This window comes from Rhinatrema bivittatum, chromosome 7 (genome assembly GCF_901001135.1).
Source record: "Rhinatrema bivittatum chromosome 7, aRhiBiv1.1, whole genome shotgun sequence".
Classification (NCBI taxonomy): Eukaryota; Metazoa; Chordata; class Amphibia; order Gymnophiona; family Rhinatrematidae; genus Rhinatrema; species Rhinatrema bivittatum.
Window position 1 is genome coordinate 32,263,147 of NC_042621.1, and position 22,400 is coordinate 32,285,546.

Genomic DNA, 22,400 nt, shown 5'->3' on the forward strand with positions numbered 1-22,400 from the left:
AGGGCACCCCCCCTCCCCCCAGGACAAAGGCAATCATCGGGGAGGTCTTGAGGATGTGAGTGGAATGAAATGAAGAGAAGAGGCATGGGGGTGGCTTGTGGGAATGATGGCTACTACCCTTATTCAATAAACATTCACAAGGTTAATGCAACTCCAACATTGCTCTATGCTTCAATGGCAAAAGGAAATGTGGGAAAAAAGATCTGCATTCACAAATAAGCACGGGAGTAGCTTGCTTGTTGCGGCTGTTACTACCCTGAACCAATCAAGCCTGATACTTCACTTTGAATACATATATAGCGCAGCTCACTGCTTCAACGGCAGGAGGGAATGAAGAAAATAGGATTTATATTCAGACAACAACCAACAAGGACTAAATTGCACAGGCTATGTAAACAAATAAATAGACGTGGGAGTAGCTTGCTTATTGCGGCAGTTACTATCCCTAACCATTCCGACTTGATACTTCACATTGATGCAGCTCCAGCACTGCTCTTTACATCAATGGCGGGGGTGGAAGGAAATTAGAACCAAAAAGTTACCAATAAGGGCCCTGACCTCAGCGGTCAGAGTAACAGATAAGTATGAGAAAAATAAGTACGAAAGCTTGTTGAGCAGACTGGATGGGCCATTTGGTCGTCTTCTGCCGTCATTTCTATGTTTCTATGTCTCACTCCTTTCGAGGACGCAGATCAAACCACAACTGAGTCAATCAAGGGTCTTCGGGACCCAAATCCTCTCAATAAGATTACTCCAACCCATTCCTCCGTTCCAGTCATAGGTTGGACGACTGTCCCTGTATTACGAGGAGTGGGTCAAAATAACGTCTGACCAACGGGTTCTAAACATCATAGAACATGGTTGTGCTTTAGAATTTGCTCGGTCTTTTCGAGACCTATTTCAGATATCTCCCTGTGGATCACCAGTGAAGAAGCAGATCAAGTCAAACCCTTCACTGGCTGGGAAGGTCTTGGGGCCTTCGTTCCTGTTCCCCCAGGCGAGTGCAGGATCGGGAGATACCCCATCTATTTTGTGGTGCCCAGAAAGGAAGGCTCTTTCTATCTGATTCTGGATCTAAAGAAGGTGAACAAAGCTCTCAAAGTACCACATTTTGAGATGGAAACCCTATGTTCAGTCACTGCAGCGGTGCGCAGCGGCGAGTTCTTGGTTTCCCTGGATCTAAAGGAAGCAAATCTGAACATCGGAATCTGCAAGGATCATCAAAGATTTCTTCGATTCATGGTCCTCGGGAGGCATTTTAAGTTTTGGGCCCTCCCATTCGGTTTGGCAACAGCTCCCTGCACCTTCACCAAGGTGATGGTTGGTGGAGTACTGGTTCACCCATACCAAGATGACTGGCTCATTCAAGCGAATTCGGAAGACCTCTGCAGGCTGGTGGTACACAAAATCTTACATCGCTTGCGCTCCCTTGGTTGGGTCATCAATCAGTCTATGAGCCATCTGCTTCCTTCCCAGGTCCTGAACTTCTTGGGAGCGCGATTCAATACCTGGGTCGGCAAAGCCTTCCTCATGGAGGAACAGGTAACCAAGCTGACGTCACAAGTTCAACATCTCTTGTCAGTGCCAGTACCCAGGGTCTGGGATTACTTGCAGGTTCTTGGTTTCATGGCATCCACTCTGGAACTGGTCCCCTGGGCTTTTGCTCAAATGAGGCCTTTGCAGAGAGTTTTGCTTTCCCGCTGGAATCTTATGTCAGAAGAATTCCAGATTCCTTTGCCACTCACAGAATTCGCCAGGTCCAGTCCTGGTTGGTGGCTTGTCCTCGACCACTTGAAGCGAGGTGTGGACCTAGAAGTGTCTCAGTGGGTGATAGTAACCACGGACACCAGCCTCTCTAGTTGGGGAGCCGTGTACCAATCTGTCGGCCCAGGGCCAATGGTGCAAGGAGGAGGAGGTGCAATGGTCCATCAATCGCCTGGAAATGAAAGCAGTGCGCTTGGCATTGCACAGATTTCTTCCCTGTCGTCCACAATTGGGTGGTGTGAATTTTGACTGACAATGCGATGACAGTGGCCTCCATCAACCATCAAGGGGGAACCAAGAGTCGTCCAATAGCCTTAGAAGCGGAGAAACTAATGGCCTGTGTGGAACGACATCTAGCCCTGTTGGCAGCCTCTCACATAGCAGGTGTCGACAGTGTGCAGGCGGATTTTCTCAGCCGTCAACGTTTGGACCCTGGAGAATGGGAGTTGTCCTTGGATGTAATGACGCTCATCTTTCGTCGGTGGGGCGCACTCCTCATTTGGACTTCATGGCGACTCAGAAAAATGCAAAAGTACCATGCTTCTTCAGTCGCAGAAGGGAACATGGGGTGGAAGGGGTAGATGCCTTAGTACTTCCTTGGCCCCACGACGTTCTGCTCTACGTGTTTCCCCCATGGCTTCTGGTAGGCAAGATTCTGAGACTAATTGAAGCTCACCCAGGGCTGGTTATCCTAGTAGCTCTGGAATGGCCTCGGAGACCATGGTTCACAGATCTAGTCAACCTTGCTTTGGACGGTCCTCTGCACCTAAGTCATCTTTCAAACCTGCGTCGGGGTCCGTTATTTTTAGACCAGGTGGATCGCTTTTGTCTAGCGGCCTGTCTTATGAGAGGAAATAGTTGAGAAAGAGAGGTTATCCTGAGGATGTCATCTCTACCCTCTTACGGGCGTGAAAGACCTCTACTTCTCTAACATGTCAGAGCATGGAAGGTCTTCGACTCTTGGTGTAGCAAGCAAGGGGTCCTTCCTCGTCAGGCCTCAGTGGCACAGATTCTTGCATTTCTACAGAAAGGACTCAGCAAGTAGCAGCTTTGGGATGTCTTAGAGGTAAGAACAAAGGTGCGTCTCTGGCGGCACACCCTGATGTGGTACGTTTTCTTAGAGGGGCAAAGCACTTGAACTCTCCGGTCTGTTCCATTTGTCCTTCGTGGAGTCTTAATTTGGTGCTTCGGGTGTTATGTGGATCTCCTTTTGAGCTCCTCAAGAAGGCCACCTTAAAGGGTTTAACTCACAAGAAGATGTTTTTGGTGGCTATCTGCTCTGCTAGGAGGGTCTCTGAGATTCAAGCCCTCTCCTGTAGGGAGCCTTTTCTATGGTTTTCCGATTCCGGGGTATCGTTCAGAATGGTTCCATCCTTTCTTCCGAAGGTTGTCTCTGCCTTCCACTTAAATCAGTCATTGAAACTTCTGGCCTTTCCGGGTTTGGATCAGGATACTCCTCACGCTAGAGCAGGAGTCAGGAACCTTTTTGGCTGAGAGAGCCATAAACGCCACATATTTTAAAATGTAATTCCATGAGAGCCATACAATATGTTTAAAACTAAATACAAGTAAATGTGTGCATTTTATGTAAGATCACACTTTTAAAGTACAATAAGTCTCTGAAAATATTACACCAGGCCTTAAGACACCAATACATCTCCTATTAGGAAAACGGACCAAGTCAGGCTGCTATAGAGTCCTACACAGAAACTACATGCCAGCAGAAAACCTCACCTGAATCACGTGCTGACCCTCACCTAACATAGAATAAAGAGACCAAAACGCATAACTAGAAGCATGCAGAAAAAACTGAATTGGAAACTGCAACAAGCCAGAGTCTCTGTATGCAGTGTAACAAAGGAAAAAAGAAACATCACCCATCCTTATAAAACAAATCAAGAAATATAAAATCATCAGCAGTAAAACTGTACTAACAAAAAGAACATATTTCGAAACAGCTGATGAGTGGAATATCCAATAATTAAAAACTCCTATAAAAAATTTCCAGATACCAACAAAATATTTCAAAATAGCAGACACAAAGACCCAGTAATGAAAAATAAGGATACAAAAATTTTTTTGCTCTGCATACCTGGGAACGTTTGATATCCAGGTGTCCTGAGATTGTTCTGAATTAGCAGGAGGAGGGGTGGTTTGCTTGGAACTTTCTCCTCTCTCAGTCACATACCAGCGCTCTCTCTCACACTGGCTCTCAATTACACACCTATACACACATGCTCTCAGTCACTCACATATACACATGCTTTTTCTCTTTCACTTATATAGGCTCTTAATTACACATTTACACACATGCTGTCTATCTTTTCACGCTTACACACACAAACACACAGGCTTTCAATCACATAAATACATGCTGTCTTTTTCTCTCACACACAGACTCTCATTCACATGCTTATAAACATGTCCTCTCTTTCTCTCATTTACACACAGGCTCTCAATTACATACTCACATGCTCCCTCACCTAAATCAGCTCTCATTCACACACAGACACACATGGTCTCTCTCTCTCATTTAAACACAGGCTCTCAATCACATACTCACATGCTCATCACCTAAACCAGCTCTCAATCACACACAGACACACATGATCTCTCTCTTACTTATACACACAGGCTCTTAATCATACATACACATGATTTCTCTCACACACAAAGGATCTCAATCATACACACATACTCTTTCACACACACAGGTTTTCAATCACAAACTTACACATACAGGTTCCCAATGGTAAACTTACATTCATGCTCTCTCTCTCTCACAGGCAGGCTCTCAATCACAGACATGCTCTCTTTCACATATACAGGCTCTCAATCATTCACATACATGCTACCTCACTCACACACACACACACAGGATCTCAAACACACATGCTTGCTCGCTCATTCACTCTCTCTCTCCCCCACCCCCACCCCGGGAACTCGCGGCAGCAGCAGCCTCCTCCCAACGCTAACCTCCTTCATTTTCAGCCCTCGCGGAGGAGTCTTCCCATCGGCCGCGGTTGAAGCTCTTCTTCATTTTCCTCCGAGCCGCGCTGCACAGTCTTCTTTTTGTCGGACCGTCGCTGACCACACTAGCGTGGTCTCTTCTTCCCGCGCACGCACCCGATGCTTACCGCTTCCGGGCTGCGGGGGGCGGGAAGAAGAGAGCATGCCGATGCCGCCGACTCCAGCTGTTCTGCCGCGTTCCGCCCGGGCTGACAGCATTTTAAGCCCGGGTGGAGGAGGACCGGGGAGCAGCTGGGTCAGCGGGGGACTGGAAAGTGTGGCGACACACTGATTTAGATTTGTCTGCGAGCCAGATGCAGCCATCAAAAGAGCCATATCTGGCTCGCGAGCCATGGGTTCCCGACCCCTGTGCTAGAGAATTGAAGTGTCTAGATGTCAAAAGAATTCTCTTGCGTTACCTTGAGGTCACTAATGCTTTTCTGGTTTCAGATCATCTTTTTATCCTGTGGAATGGTGCTAAGAAAGGACATAAAGCATCTAAAACTACCATTGCTCGCTGGTTGAAAGAGGCTATCGCTTCCGCTTATATTTGCCCCAGAAGACCTATTCCGGATGGTTTAAAAGCTCATTTGATCCGGTCGCAAGCTGCTTCCTGGGCAGAGAGCCAGTTAGTATTGCTGCAAGAAATCTGCAGAGCAGCGACTTGGAAGTCTCTGCACACTTTTGCCAGACGCTGTCGTTTGGATGTCTAGGCACCGGACGTCAGCTGTTTTGGGAGCAGTGCCATTCGAGCGGGCTCTCCAGGTTCCACCCCAGTTAGGGAAGCTTAAGTACATCCCAGCAGTCTGGACTGATCTGGATACGTACAGGGAAAGGAAAATTGGTTTTTACCTGCTAATTTTCGATTAGTCCAGATGCCTGCCCATTGGGAGGTGATGAGTATTGAGAGTTTGCTCGTTTTTTCTATTCACAGCAATTTCTGTCTAATTTCCTTGGTACGGCCGAAGATTACAGAATACTTCTTACATGTAAATAGTTTGGTTTTCTTCTTGTCCTTGCTTGATCTAACCATTGGTTTTTAAATTGGGTGTTATGCTTTGGTAATGTTTATACTGAAGGGACGCAGGTGGCACACCAGATTAAGAGGGGGTGCTCTTCAAGTTTTTCTCTGTCTCTATTTGCTGAAAGGGAGGCAAAACCCCAGCAGTCTGGACTTATCCGTGGTACTTCAGGAATGAAAATTATCAGGTAAGAACCAATTTTCCTCTTCTAGTCACAGGAAAGATCCGTGGTCCCTGGGAATAATGCTCTTGTACAGGTCTAGCCGGTGCTTTATGCCTTTCCTCCATAGCTGTTGCTGGGCAGGATAATTTGCAAGATTGAGAGCCACAGGAGGCTAGTACTCCTGGGGATGCCGGACTGGCCCAGGCATCTGTGGTATGTGAATTGCAACGACTCCTGTTGGAGGCCCCCTTTCGTCTTCTGCCACACATGGATCTGCTTCAGCAGTGACTGGTTCTTCATGAGGATCCGACTTGATTCTGTCTTATGGTTTGGCCTTGAGAGAGCTCGCCTGTTAAAGCATAGTTATTCCTGTGCGGTGATTGCCACTTTATTCCATCCTCACAAGTTCTCCACTTCTTTGGCTTATGTGCAGGTTTGGAGAGTTTTTGAGGCTTGGTATGAGGAGTGGAGTGTTCTTCCTTGTTCAGTTAAGATCCCTCTCATTTTGGATTTTTTTGCAGGATGGGTTGAATAAAGGCCTGGCCCTTAATTCCTTGAAGGTACAGGTTGCAGCTCTTCCCTGTTTCAGAGGCCTGGTGAATGGTGTTTCCTTGTCATCTCATCCTGATGTGGCCCAATCTTTGAAGGGGGTGAAGCACCTTAGGCCTCCCTTGAGGTTACCGGTTCCATTATAGAGTCTTAATTTGATAATGGACTTTTTGGTGGGCCCTACATTCCAACCACTGCATTTATTTATTTATTTAAAATCTTTTCTATACCGTCGTTCAGTATATTACCTTCACAACGGTTTACATAGAGGCACATATAGTAAATTGTACATGTATCTGTTCATATTGGTAGTGGCGGTGCCTTATAAGCTCGGTAACATAGTTTCATAATAAAGGCTATATGTTCAGTGTTGTTTAATCTGACCTGTGACTACAATAAGGACTGTTAATTTATACGGTTATTGACCTTGAAAACTGTGTTCCTGGTGGCTGTACGTTCTGCGTTTCGGATTTCTGAGCTGCAGGCCTTGTCTTGCTGGGAGCCATTCCTTCGGGTGACTCTGGAGGTGTTTCAGCAGCATTCAGTTCCATCCTTATTCCCCAAGGTAGTCTCAGACTTTGATTTGAATCAGTCCCTCTCCTTGCCATCCCTGGATAAGGTCAAGGATGCAGAGGAGTTTCACCTTTTGCGCTCTTTGGATGTTAAGTATCTTGTGCAGTATCTGGAGGTCTCTGAGTCTTTTCGAAAGACGGATCGCCTGTTTGTTCTCCATGTTGGGAATAAGCAGAGTGCTCCAGCTTAGCGGGCTACCATAGCTCATTAAGGAGGTGATTATGGCTGCGTATGTGGATGCTGGATGCTAGATGCTGGGCTCAGGCAGTGTCATGGGCGGAGGTTAGTCTGTCGTCTCCTGTCAATATCTGCCAAGCTGTGACATGATCCTCCTTACACACTTTTTCCAAGTTTTATCGTCTGGATGTGCAGGTCCGGGAGGATGCAGCCTTTGCACGTGCAGTGTTGACTGGACCACAGGCAGCCTCTCACCCTGTTGGGGAGTAGCTTTGGTACATCCCACTGGTCCTGAGTCCATCTGTCTACATGCTAGGAAATGGAGAAATTACTTACCTGATAATTTAGTTTTCCTTAGTGTAGATAGATGGACTCAGCTTATCGCCCTTGGCTGCTGCATGAGTGTGTCAACAGTCCTGTGGGGCTCTGGATCCCAAGGGATTGCTAGTAAGTGTTCATCCAGTTCCTAGTTTGGGGTACCTATAATCTTATCTGAGTTCAGTGTTTATGGTTGGTTGAGTACAGTTCTGGTTATCTGTTTTTAATCATGTTTTTAATCAAGATTTTTGCTAGTGTATCCACAGTTGCTTTTGAAGAGAATATTGGCAGCTGGGGTCACTGCAGGGTTATATGTACTGTGACATCAGCTTGCTTCCTTTTCATCTGCTGGCAGGGGAGTATAAACCCACTGGTCCTGAGTCCATCTGTCTACACTAAGGGAAAACGAAATTATTAGGTAAGTAATTTCTCCATTCTTGGCCTAGAGTGCTATCTAATGAATGCAAGTTCGCATAGCATCTCCAACCTATAGACCATGAATCACCTAATGAACACTGCATAGCAGGATTGCTTTATAACTAGGATTATCTACACACTATCATCTTCCTGAATTCTACCTTCACCTGCTCCAGTTATGACTCCAGTGTCTTTATCTGATACTAGCAAGTCATTTACTCCTGTGTTCTGCTAGTTTTCAAGCTTGAATTTTGAAACTGCAGGGCATGGCCATAAATTTCACTCTGATGAATATTCTAAAGTGGCCAGTCCAGGTCACAAGTACCTGGCAAGTACCCAAACAGTAAATAGTCTGTGCCAGCTCTGACCTTGGAGAAAAAAGGGCCAAGAATTCACAGACCTCAATCCTGTTTTTACAGTGGGAGATTTCATATATCTTGCAATCCATAGTCACCGTGATGTTCAGGAGAATCTTTGGGGTTACTCTGGTTGTGTCCCTCTACAAAAATGTAAACATCTGAAAACCTGAAACCAAATGTGCACCGATCTGTAGCCTGCAGGCAGTTTCAGACTCTGGGTGCTTCAGTTTTAGACAGGAACAGTGGAGTTGGTCTGAGTTGTAGACAGGGTCTTTGGGGCATATTTTGTAATACTGTCTGGTTCACAAGTGTTAAGCACCTTGGTTTTTACTGTGTTTGACCTCTAGACTCTTTCCGGAGATCTGAAAGTCTGTACTGATGGATTTTTCATGTTTGTACATGGTAGCACTGCAGCCTGGGACTTTCAGACTTGATCCTATGAGTCAGAGGCTATCCTTGCTGAATGATTGTGGTCTTTTCTTTTTTATTTTCACACAGATCTCATTGGCTGTTCTAGACAAAATGCTTTCATGTAAGTGCTGAATCTTTAAAGATAGGGGTGGGAGGGTGGTGGTGGGACTTTGGTATATTTTTTCATTTTAGGTCCTCAGCCTGCTGAACAAACTGTGGGTTGACAGTACCATGGTCCCATGCTGTGCCTTCAGCAGGAACCTGAGGCAGGCTCTACATTAAGTACTCTGGCTGGAGGGTGACTCCATCATTCAGAAGTCTAACTCTCGTGATGACGTCACCTGTTTTCACAAGGAAAGGTTGGAATGGAAATGTGCTGCTTATATGTAATTAGAAATTGTATGAACTTGGTTTGACTCCCAATTGTAAATGCATCTACTCTAAACTTTTGTGTGATCTTGTTTTCTCTGTGTTACAATGTTGTATTCTTTTTTTCTGTTCTTACTCTGGGTCCTATAAAATGTCACAGAAAAAAGTAGCATGCTTGGAATTTAGAAAGATTTTACAGGCCATGCTCTTTCCTCAGTGTGAGAAATTAAAGTCCTCAATTTAAAACCACGCAGAGGTGTTCTCTTCTGCGAATAAAAACATTGTTCTTGTTTCATTTCTTAACTCTTATTAAAGACCTTAGAACTGAGCCATTGTACATAACATAACCAATACAAACATACAGTGTAGTCCTTGCCAGAAAGACCAAAATGAGATCATAGCATTTCAGTTAGATGCAGAAAGAATATGAGCCTTGAGAAATCTGGTAATGTAATCTCTTCCCCCTCCCTCCTCAATTCCAGGGTGATGGAGATTTAGGCTGAGATCTCACAACCTTTAACCCTCGAGTCCACTGGGAGACTTTCTAAAGCAGTAAATCCCTGTGAATGGTCCCTGCCCTCTGCCTGTTAACGTACAACTGTAGCTCTCTTCCAACAGATCTTTCTGCATTGTATTACTTCTCTGTTCTTTGCTAGATCTTAACCACAGGAATATTCTTAGTTTGTATACTTTCTGTCTTTGGACTCAGGGCTGCTTGATGCTGTTGCTGCAGAAACAGAGGAAGATCCCTCCAGATTACAGGCAGCCAGGCACTGGTAGGAAATAGCTTTTGCTTATGGGTTCTGTTAAATGGGACCATGAGGAGATACTCTTTTTGTTAATTGCATGCTTCCTGTAGTTTATAGCATGTACAGTGAGGAGTGAACATTTGTTTCAGAAAATATTATATATGAAAGCACCAAGTGTTCTTGTGGTGCTGTATGCATCTGAGATAATATAACCTTTCCTAGCTTGTAGCCAGATGGACTCAGGACCAATGAGTTATGTGTGCCCCTGCTAGCAGATGGAGACGGAGTCAGGTTTCAAAGCTGATGTCACCCTAGATATACCCCATGCAGTGACCTCAGCCCTTCAGTATCTCTCCATCTCCTACCAGATGTGGACGCGCTATCCCCATCCTCAGGGATCTGTATTGGGACCCTTACTTTTCAATATATTTATAAATGATCTGGAAAGAAATATGATGAGTGAGATAATCAAATTTGCAGATGACACAAAATTGTTCAGAGTGGTTAAATCACAAGCAGATTGTGATAAATTGCATCCGCTTAGATTTACGCGTGCTGAGGTGGGTTTGTGCGCGTTCGAAAGGCACTTGCTGGCTGAAACCACAAGCTACAGAATATTATGGACCCAGTAGCAAAGAAGCTCAAGTGACATTCCCTTTGTGCTGCCTGCCATATTAGGGCTGCATAGTCAGACCTGGAATCCTTCCTGTGTCAGCACTGTGAGGACGCCCAGGCAGGGCTGGACTCTCAGAACTTTTCCAAGTGCGGCCCTTCCCAGTTGGAGGATGGGTCAACCACGACCTTATCTGGTAGCACCCCGGACCAGGGCTGCGACATCCATGGGAGAGGGCAGTTCAGCAGCCCCTACCCCGGTTCCTCCTGGGCTAAATATGGACCTAGCGGCCTTTTCTTGGTTGGAATTCTTTCAGGGTCTACACACCTTTGCCCAGGTGCAGTCTGCTACTACCCCTGCCCGGGCTGAGCCCCAGCTGGGAAGGCCTTGTCTTCTCAACCCTATTAGCATGCCTCGCCTCACCAAGAGTATCTCTGACAGGGACCCAGACACCACAGAGGGGATGCGGATTTATTGGAGGATGGGGAAATACCTCCAGGCCTGGAGCCATACCGGTCCATACTTCGATTTTGCTACAGAGATTAATTACTGGCCCTAGTCTCCCTGACCCTGAAGACTCTGGGAGTTCCGGGAACGGATCCTGTGTCGGAACCAAAGAAGAATCCCATCCTGGTGTCTCTACAGAGAGCCTCTTGCTATTTCCCGATGTTGGAAGCAATCCAGGAGTTGATTGACCCGGAATGGGACACCCCGGAAGCAAGTTTTAAAGGAGGTTGACATAATTGGCATCACAGAGACCTGGTGGAAGGAGGATAACCAATGGGACAGTGCTATATCAGGGTACAAATTATATTGCAATGAAAGGGAGGATCAACTTGGTGGGGGTATGGCACTTTAGTCCAGGAGGGTATAGAGTCCAACAGGATAAAGATCATACAAGAGACTAAATGCTCAGTAGAATCTATATGGGTAGAAATCCCATGTATGTTGGGTAAGAGTATAGTGATAGGAGTATACTACCATCCATCTGAACAAAATGGTCAGACAGATGATGATGAAAATGCTAAGAGAAATCAGGGAAGCTAACCAATTTGGCAGTGCAATAATAATGGGAGATTTCAATTACCCCAATATTGACTGGGTAAATGTAACATCAGGACTTGCTAGAGACATAAAGTTCCTGGATGTAATAAATGACTGCTTCATGGAGCAATTGGTCCAGGAACCAACAACAGAGGGAGTTATTTTAGATTTCTTAGTGGAACGCAGGATTTGGTGAGAGAGATAATGGTGGTGGGGCCACTTGGCAATAGTAATCATAACATGATCAAATTTAAACTAATAACTGGAAGGGGGACAATAAGTTATTCTACAGCTCTAACACTAAGTTTTCAAAAGGGAAACTGATAAAATGAAGAAAATAGTTAGAAAAAAACTGAAAGGTGCAGTAGCAAATATTGAGTGTACAACAGGCGTGCACATTGTTTAAAAATACAATATTAGAAGCACAGTCTAGATGTTTTCCACATATTAAGAAAGGTGGAAGGAAGGCAAAACGATTATCCGCATGGTTAAAAAGTGAGGTGAAAGAGGCTATTTTAGCCAAAAAATCCTTCAAAAATTGGAAGAAGGATCCATCTGAAGAAAATAGGATAAAGCATAAGCATGGTCAAGTTGTGTAAAACATTGATAAGAGAGGCGAAGAGAGAATTTGAAATGAAGTTGGCCGTAGAGGCAAAAACTCATAATAAAAACTTTTAAAAATATATCTGAAGCAAGAAACCTGTGAGGGAATTGGTTGGACCATTAGATGACCGAGGGGTTGGGGCTCTTAGGGAAGATAAGGCCATTGCAGAAAGACTAAATGAATTATTTGCTTCCGTGTTTACTAATGAGGATGTTGGGAAGATACCAGTTCCGGAGATGGTTTTCAAGGGTGATGAGTCAGTCGAACTGAACCAGATCACTGTGAACCTGGGAGATGTAGTAGGCCAGATTGACAAATTAAAGAGTAGCAAATCACCTGGATTGGATGGTATGCATCCTAAGATACTGAAGAAACATAAAAATGAAATTTCTGATCTATTAGTTAAAATTTGTAATTTATCATTAAAATCATCCATTGTACCTGAAAACTGGAGGGTAGCCAATATAACCCCAATATTTAAAAAGGGCTTCAGAGGCGATCCGGGAAACTATAGACCAGTGAGCCTGACTTCAGTGCCAGGAAAAATAGTGGAAACTATTCTAATGATCAAAATTGTAGAGCATATAGAAAGACATAGTTTAATGGAACACAGTCAACATGGATTTACCCAAGGGAAGTCTTGCTTAACAAATCTGCTTCATTTTTTTTTGAAGGGAGTTAATAAACATGTGGATAAAGGTGAACCGGTAGATGTAGTGCATTTGGATTTTCAGAAGGCTTTTGACAAAGTCCCTCATGAGAGGCTTCTAAGAAAACTAAAAAGTCATGGGATAGGAGGCGATGTCCTTTTGTGGATTACAAACTGGTTAAAAAACAGGAAACAGAGAGTAGGATTAAATGGTCAATTTTTTCAGTGGAAAAGGGTAAACAGTGGAGTGCCTCATGGATCTGTACTTGGACCGGTGCTTTTCAATATATTTATAAATGATCTGGAAAGGAATACGATGAGTGAGATTAACAAATTTGCGGATGATACAAAATTATTCAGAGTAGTTAAATCACAAGCGGATTGTGATACATTACAGGAGGACCTTGCAAGACTGAAAGATTGGGCATCCAAATGGCAGATGAAATTTAATGTGGACAAGTGCAAGATGTTGCTTATAGGGAAAAATAATCCTTGCTCTAGTTACATGGTTAGGTTCCATATTAGGAGCTACCACCCAGGAAAAAGATCTAGGCATCATAGTGGATAATACTTTAAAATCGTCAGCTCAGTGTGCTGCAGCAGTCAAAAAAGCAAACAGAATGTTAGGAATTATTAGGAAGGGAATGGTTAATAAAATGGAAAATGTCATCATTCCTCTGTATTGCTACATGGTGACTCTGCAACTTGAATACTGTGTACAATTCTGGTCGCCACATCTAAAAAAAGATATAGTTGAGATGGAAAAAGTACAGAGAAGGGCAACCAAAATGATAAAGGGGATGGAACAGCTCCCCTAGGAGGAAAGGCTGAAGAGGTTAGGGCTGGTCAGCTTGGAGAAGAGTTGGCTGATAGAGATCTTTAAGATCATGAGAGTTCTTGAACGAGTAGATGTGAATTGGGTATTTACACTTTCCAGTAATAGAAACATATAGAAACATAGAAATGACGGCAGAAGAAGACCAAACGGCCCATCAAGTCTGCTCAGCAAGCTACGCACTTTATCCATTTTTTTTTCCCTTTTTCTCTCTCCCACCTGTTACTATTGGCTTCCAGTACCCTCCAGCCCTAATTCCCCTCCACCCAATTAAGAGGGCAGCTCTGTATATGCATCCAAGTGACATCCAGCTCAATTAGGGGTAGCAACTGCTGTAACAAGCAGGCCACCCCCTTGCCCCATACTCTTTTTTTTTTTTTTTTTTTCAATTGAAAATTTTTATTAGAAACATCATGAACAAGAAAATGTAACACATTTGAATGCATATGTATGAAGATACAATAAACACTGAATGTAAATGAGTTTCTAGGGTATTATTATGTAGAATATACCCCCTTCCCCCTCCCCCCCATCTTGCAGAATCCAGTTTAGAACAACACCCAATAACATCATGTACACACATCCTGACTGAGAAAGTAAAATTATCTACCATAGGCCATACATATAAGGAAAGCATCCAACGATATTCATCCTGTTATTAGAGACTCTCGCCATAATTGGTAAAGCTGCCAAGCCTTGTGAAAAGAGGGCAATCTATGCTGCTTGTGGGCAGTTATCTTGCACAAATGATAGACCTTATCCACTTTCGATTTAATAGCCGCTATTTGAGGTGTCACTGGACCCTTCCAGTGTCGCGCTATTTCACACCTGGTCGCTATAACTACAAACTTAAACTGAGAATGATGTGTGTCCCCTAACGCAAGGTCCCCACCGAGAAGAGCCTGTTGAGGTGTAAGAGAAACAGTCTCCCCTAGAATACCTGATATCCAATCTGAAACAGCGTCCCAAAGTCGAGAAATCGTGCTACACTCCCACCATAAATGGAAGAAGGTACCTGTCGCCCCACAACCTTTCCAGCATTTATCCGATACCTGAGGATAGAGACGATGAAGTCGCTCCGGAGTGTAGTGCCACCTATAGAGCAGTTTAAATTCGTTTTCTGCTAAGGTACCCTTCCCTAGCTTAGAATAGATAATGTCCCAAGCCTCATCATCCAGTGTTTACCCCTAAATCGCTCTCCCACGCGGCTACGTACGCCGGGGGGCATCGCAGATCCTGATTAAGCAATTTATATACTTTTGATAATAAACTGGGGATCTTATCTACCGCCCCACAGTAGGATTCGAATAAAGATACCGGAGATTGGAGATCTCTCCGCAATCCAGATTGTGCGCTGTAAGCTTGCAATTGGATATATCGATAGCGTTCCCACGAATCCAACCCATATTTATTCTGGAGAGTCTCAAAGGGCAACCACCCCTTTGTGTCCCATAGCTGACCACAGGTGGTAATACCCTTGTCCAGCCATCCTTTAAACACCTTGTACGCTTTTCCATTGAGGAAATCCCCATGATAAAAGGGGGATGAGTTAATGGACCCAATCCTTTTTCCCATTAGAACCTTCCGCCACATGTACCATAATTGAACAGTATGCTGCATGGGTACAGACATCTCCTGCATGTCTGGCCATTCAGAACGCGGTCTCCAAACCAAGGTGGACAATGGACGGATCCCCACAATCTCTTGTTCTAAAGTTATCCAAGGCTTCCCTCCCCCCTTCCTGTGCCACTCTGCTACTACTCGTAAATGAGCTGCAGCATGATACCATATCAGATTGGGTACCGCTAAACTCCCGTGAGTTTTAGGGCGAAAAAGCACCTTACGTGCCACCCGAGGGTGCTTACCCTGCCAGATATACTTCATAAAGCGTCTCTGCCATTTCACTAATAGCAACTCTGGTACTTTAACTGGGAGCGTCTGAAACAGATAACATAGCCTGGGTAGAATGTTCATTTTGAAGGCAGCGATACGCCCTAGCCACGATATATGGTAGCGGCTCCATTCTTCCGTTTCCTTGTATATTTTGGCTAATAATGGCGGGTAATTAAGAGTAAAGCCATCCCCTTTGTTTCCAATATAAACCCCTAGATATTTTAGTTTGTCTTTAGCCCAGCGGAAAGGAAAAGCTGCCTGGAGCAAAGTAACCTGAGAGCTTGATAGGGAGATGTTAAGAATCTTTGTTTATCCCAGTTAATGGAATAACCAGACACCTTACTAAAGGATTTAATAAGATCTACCACCACTGGAAGAGATCTCAGAGGATTAGTGAGTGTTAGAATCACATCATCAGCAAACATAGCCAATTTTGATGAAAAGGTCCCTACCTCGATGCCAGTTACGTCCGCTGTCTCCCTGATTGTCTGTGCTAAGGGTTCTATAAAAATTGCAAACAATAAAGGGGACAGCGGACACCCTTGTCTCGTTCCCCTTTCCACAGGAAAATACGTGGAATAGCCACCATTTACTTTGATACATGCTTTAGGCCCCTCATACAATTTTTGTATCCACTTAATGAAAAAATGACCAAAGCCCATAGAAGCGAGGGTCTGAAAAAGAAATGGCCAATGTACCAAATCGAAGGCTTTTTCAGCGTCCATTGCCATCAGTAAAAAAGGAAGCTTACTACGCTTGGCCCACCAGAGAGAATCCATGACCTTCCGAACATTGTCCGATGCCATGCGCCCCGGGATAAAACCCGCCTGATCGGGATGAATCAGATGTGCAATATAGTGGTTGAGCCGGTTGGCCAATATTTTAGCCAATAACTTAAGGTCAATATTTAGCAAGGAAATGGGCCTGTAGGAACCACACTGTGTGGCGTCCCTGCCCGGTTTCGCTAAGATGGTTATCCCCGCTACATTGGAGTTAGAAGCTAAATGACCCTCTTCCCGCAAAGCATTAAACATCCTCGCTAAAGGACCCGAAAGCTCATCTGTAAAACATTGATAAAACCGAGCTGTGAAGCCATCTAATCCAGGGGATTTGTTCACCTTTAGCTGTTTAATAGTAAGAGAGACTTCCAAGGGAGTTATAACTGCATCCAATGCCGCACTCTGGCTCTCTAATAGAGGGTAGGGTAGAGATATATCACTTAAAAAGGCCTCAATGTCCGCCCCATCAATGTTAGAATTTCGTTGGTATAGAGTGGCATAGAATCTTAAAAAACGGGACCGAATATCCTCATTGGAGGTAAGAGGGGGACACCCTTTTCGTCCTTAATTTTAGTGATAAGGTTCTGCATTCCTTTCGTTTTTAATTTATTGGCCAATAGCTTACTGGCCTTGTTACTCCCTTCGAAGTATGTTTGCTCCACCCGCTCCATATCAAACGCTATCTGAGCAGCATCCAAGGCGGCTATTTGTGAACGACAGCTATCAATCTGTGCCCTCACTGTCTCAGATGAATGACGTTTATGTTGTTGCTCTAGGGACCCCAACTTTCCCAACAGTGTCGCTCTCTCGCGTCTCTCAGCTTTTTTAACATATGAAGCTCGAGCGATAAGCTCGCCCCTCACAACTACCTTTAAACAATCCCATAATGTTATAGGAGAGATATCCGGTGTCTCATTGAATTGTAAATATTCCGTGATATGGTGTTTGCACTGTGACACAAACTGTTTATCCTCCAGAAGGCCATCGTTTAACTTCCAAAATCTCTGACCCCGGTCATAAAGGGGGAACGCCAAGTCCACCCACAACGGAGCATGATCAGACCACGTAATAGCCTCTACTGTGGCTTTAACCACGCGATGGAGAAATCCCCGGTCCACAAAAATGTAATCAATCCTCGTATAAAGATTATGGGGATTGGAATAAAATGTGTATTCCCTCCTATGGGGGTAAAAAAAACACCACGTATCCTCTAAATGGAAATGGTGGAGGAGATTGATTAGGCTTCCCCTGTCCCTCTTAGGAGCTGATCCCCCTACTCACCGATGAATCAAGTTTAGGGTCAAGCAAAGTATTACAATCTCCTACCATTAAAAGATGGCCTTCTAAATGGTTCTGTACAGTGTGAAGCAGCTTAGCAAAAAAGGCAGCTTGGCCTGTGTTAGGAGCATACACATTTAACAACGTATATTTTTCCCCCGCAACCTGGATAATAAGCAGGAGGAAACGGTCCTCAGGATCAGAGACACACTTAAGTAATTCGAAAGCAAAGTCCTTCTGGAACATAATTCCCACCCCTGCATAACGTGAAGTCTTGGAACATGCCGACCAATACTGTTGTGGGTAGTATTGCGAGCGCATCAGGTGCTCGCATCGACGCTTCAAGTGAGTCTCTTGCACCATAGCTACAGCTACATTGCCCCTTTGTAAGTCTTTAAATAAAAGTTTACGTTTGCGGGGGGAATTTAATCCTTTTACATTTAAAGAGAATAGCCGGAAAGTCGTCATGGCAATAACTTAAAACGAAAACACAGGCACTCCTGCCACGCTGTTGTCTGGCTCAGAACCCCGGCCCACAGAAAAATAACTAGACCCAAGGTAGAAAACAACCATAATCCTGCAAGAATCTGAAACCCCAACTCCCCCCTCCCCCTTCCCCACAAAGCGACCGCAGTCGTCGGGCACTCGGCCCAAAAATAAGAGGCATGGCACAGCAGAACACCCGCTGTCCCTCCCGGTGAGAATCGCATGATGCAAACAGTCAACTGTCGAAAGTGCAGCCATCCATAGGTTGCTATAAACAGGAGTTAAAGAAACAGCTGAATCTTTTAACAATCCAATCAGGTAGTTTCTGCTGCATGCGGGTCCGGTTCCGGGGTGCGCCGCAGCCTCTTTCCTCCTTTCCCCGTCCTTTGCCAACGCGGTTCTTCCCTCTGCGCTGTCGTGGGGGACGGGGGAGCAGTGAAATCTGGTACAGTGAATCCCGCTTCCTTCAGGCAGCTGGCAGCCTCCTTAATAGATTGGGCTTTATATGTTCTGCCCTGACTGGAAAAGCTGATCCCAAAAGGAAATAGCCATCTGTAGCATAATTTTTCTCTTAATAAAATCTCCGTAATTGGTCTCAAATCAGCTCGCTTTTTTAGGGTGAGGGGAGATAGGTCAGCATAGATCTGTACCTCATGTCCATCCAGCGTGATTTTCCCCTGTTTTCGTGCTGCCATGAGGACCCGATCCTTTACAGCGTATTCATGAAAACAAACTATTATGTCCTTTACCCGATTTGCCAACCGGGGTCCCAGGGCCCTATGAGCCCTCTCAAGTTTCACTGTAGGAGGTAACGCAGGCCCATCACCCGCTGCGTCTCCCTGCTTCTGCAGGAGTTCTAAACAAAGTTTCATGATGACCTGCGTGCAATCAGCATATTCCGGCGTTTCAGGGATGCCGCGAAAACGCAGATTCATTCTATGGCTCCTATTCTCCAAGTCCTCCACTTTCATGGTCAATTGCTTTAATTCCTGTGAAATATGTTTGTTATCAGTTTTAAGTGCATTTACTGCTTCAGCCTGGGTTTCTGTAAGCGTTTCATATTCGAAAATCCGCCTCCCCATATCGCTGACCTCTTCCTGGAGCTCGCCCACCACCTCTCTGATTTCTGCTTTAAAGGCCTGTAGATCATGTCTCAGTTCTCTAAACCAGGTTTTAAACTCACCCCAGTTAGGTATTTCAGAGTCAGCCGCCGAAATCCGATCTTCCTCCTCCTCTGAGAGCTCCGTGGCATTTGCGGCCGCCATCTTGGATTGATCGACTCGCTGCTCCCGATCTGCTTTTTTGGTAAGAAAATTTTTGAAAATCAGGCCCTTTTTTTCGGCACGACATGGGCTTGTTGCTGCTGATGAAAACGCTGAGTTTAAAGCAGTAAATAGGCTCTGGATGGCTGCGGATTCAATCGATTCCCACCGGTTCAGTCGGGAGCTGTGGATTAGGCTACCACTCGCTCTGCTGACGTCATCAGCCTCCCTTGCCCCATACTCTTACCCACCCCTGTTTTTAATTTTTTGTTTTGTTTTATTTTTGTTTTGGAAATAGCAGCCCTCCATCCTTCCGCTCCGTGAAGGTGGAACACCAACTACTGGCCACTGGCATCCCGCTCCGTGAATGCCTCTGTGGATACTGCCGCTCCGTGCAGTGTTTGAATGCTGCTGTGGCTACTGCCGCTCTGTGCAGTGTTTGAATGCCGCTGTGGCTACTGCCGCTCCGTGCAGTGTTTGAATGCCTCCACTTTATTCACGCCCTCTAGACTTGATGGATCCACAGTGTTTATCCCACGCCCCTTTGAAGTCGTTCACAGTTTTAGACTTCACCACTTCCTCCGGAAGGGCATTCCAGGCATCCACCACCCTTTCCGTGAAGAAATACTTCCTGACATTGGTTCTTAGTCTTCCTCCCTGGAGCCTCAGCTCGTGACCTCTGGTTCTGCTGATTTTTTTCTGACGGAAAAGGTTTGTCATCTTTGGATCATTAAAGTTTTTCAAGTATCTGAAAGTCTGAATCATATCACCCCTGCTCCTCCTTTCCTCCAGGGAGTACATATTAGATTCTTCAATCTCTCCTCGTATGTCATCCTATGAAGACCCTCCACCTTCCTGGTTGCCCTTCTCTGTACCGCTTCCATCTTGTCCTTGTCTCTTTGTAGATACGGTCTCCAGAACTGAACACAGTACTCCAGGTGTGGCCTCACCAAGGATCTGTACAAGGGGATAATCACTTCCCTTTTCTTACTCGATATTCCTCTCTCTATGCATCCCAGCATTCTTCTGGCTTTTGCTATCGCCTTGTCGCATTGTTTCGCAGACTTCATATCATTAGACACTATCACCCCAAGGTCGGTCTCCTGCTCCGTGCACATCAGCCTTCCCCCCCCCCCCCCCCATCGAATATAGTTCATTCGGATTTCCACTCCCCATATGCATGACTTTGCACTTCTTGGCATTGAATCTCAGCTGCCATATCTTCGACCACTTTTCCAGTTTCCTTAAATCCCGTCTCATTCTCTCCACTCCTTCCGGCGTGTCCACTCTATTGCAGATCTTAGTGTCATCCGCAAAAAGACAAACCTTACCTTCTATCCTGTCCGCAATGTCGCTCACAAAGATATTGAACAGGACCGGTCCCAACACTGATCCTTGCGGTACACCACTTAAAACCTCTCTCTCTTCAGAGAAAGTTCCATTTACCATCACGCATTGTTTTCTGTCCGTCAACCAGTTTTCAATCCAGGTCACCACCTCAGCACTCACTCCTAAGCTTCTCGTTTTATTCACCAGTCTCCTGTGCGGAACCGTATCAAAAGCTTTGCTGAAATCCAAGTAGATGACATCGAGCGCTCTTCCTTGATCCAATTCCTTGGTTACCCAGTCAAAAAAGTCAATCAGATTTGTCTGACAGGATCTTCCCCTGGTGAATCCATGCTGCCTCTGGTCCATCAATTCTCCAGACTGTAGATAGTTCACTATTCTCTCTTTCAACAGTGACTCCATTACTTTTCCCACCACCGAAGTGAGGCTAACCGGTCTGTAGTTACCAGCTTCCTCTCTGTTCCCACTCTTGTGAAGCGGGACCACCACCGCTCTTCTCCAATCAATAGAAGGACTTAGGGTGCATTCCATGAAGTAAGGAAGTAGCACATTTAAGACTAATCAGAGAAAATTCTTTTTCACTCATTGCACAATTAAGCTCTGGAATTTGTTGCCAGAGGATATGGTTAGTGCAGTTAGAGTAGCTGGGTTCAAAAAAGGTTTGGATAAGTTCTTGGAGGAGAAGTACATTAACTGCTATTAATCAAGTTTACTTAGGGAATAGCCACTGCTATTGATAGCATCAGTAGCTTGGGATCTTCTTAGTGTTTGGATACTTGCCAGGTTCTTGTGGCCTGGTTTGGCCTCTGTTGGAAATAGGATGCTGGGCTCGATGGACCCTTGGTCTGACCCAGCATGGCATTTTCTTATGTTCTTAGGTTGGGCCTTGGAGGCCTTGTATCCCCTGGACCCGGCGGTCAAGGAACGCCTGCGTTTCCCAAAAGTGGACACCCTGCGCCGTCTTGAAGCGAACTACTATCCTAGTATGGGGAGGAACGGCCTTGAAGGATGCACACAATAGGCGGTTGGAATCCTTCCTTAAGCAAGCCTTGGACGCGACATCAGTGACACTGCAGAGCGCTTCCTGTTGTGCCCTGGTGACTTGTTCGTGTCTGCTTCTTGAGAGAGAGGCAGATAGCTCAGGGGAGCATACCAGAGAGGCGATCAAGTCTGCCGCAGCCTTCCTAGCTGATGCAAGTTCGGACCTAGTGCGTACCTCGGCCAGAGGTGTAGCCTCAGTGGTGGCAGCCAGAAGACAGCTATGGTTGTAAAATTGGGTCAGCGGTCGCAACCTCTAAGGCAAATCTCACAAAGATGCCCTTTAAGGGATCCCTCCTATTCAGAAGCAAATTGGAGAAGCTAACCAGTAAGTGGGGTGAATCTCCAGTGCCGGCTACCGGAAGATAGGGGCACTGGAGCCAGGGGCTCCCAGTGCTTCCAGCCCTACAGAAACTCATCATTTCAGACATCTCGGCCTTCGGGAAGGTCTCAGTCCTTTCGGAACCAACAACCAAAAAGAGAAACAGGTTCGAACTCAGGTTTGACCCGAGCTTCTCAATGAAGTTTGGCCGACCCATCCACAGGATGAGGAGATAGGGGGCTGACTATCCCTCTTCTTTCAGTGGTGGGTCGAGATCATGTCAGTCAAATGGGTACTGGACATGATACGAGAAGGATACGCTCTGGAATTTCGCAGCATCCTTCGAGACGTTCATGATGTCACCTTGCTA

At 45.3% G+C, this 22,400-nt stretch overlaps 1 protein-coding gene across 1 annotated transcript in view; it reads left to right on the forward strand.

The window, feature by feature from the left end:
• Window positions 1–22,400, forward strand: part of FANCA (FA complementation group A) — a 522,319-nt gene that overhangs the window by 140,482 nt on the left and 359,437 nt on the right. The window contains exons 9-10 of the mRNA XM_029608211.1: window positions 8,850–8,883; window positions 9,841–9,907. Of these exons, the coding sequence (XP_029464071.1) occupies window positions 8,850–8,883; window positions 9,841–9,907 (101 nt within the window). The remainder of the gene's footprint in view (window positions 1–8,849; window positions 8,884–9,840; window positions 9,908–22,400) is intronic.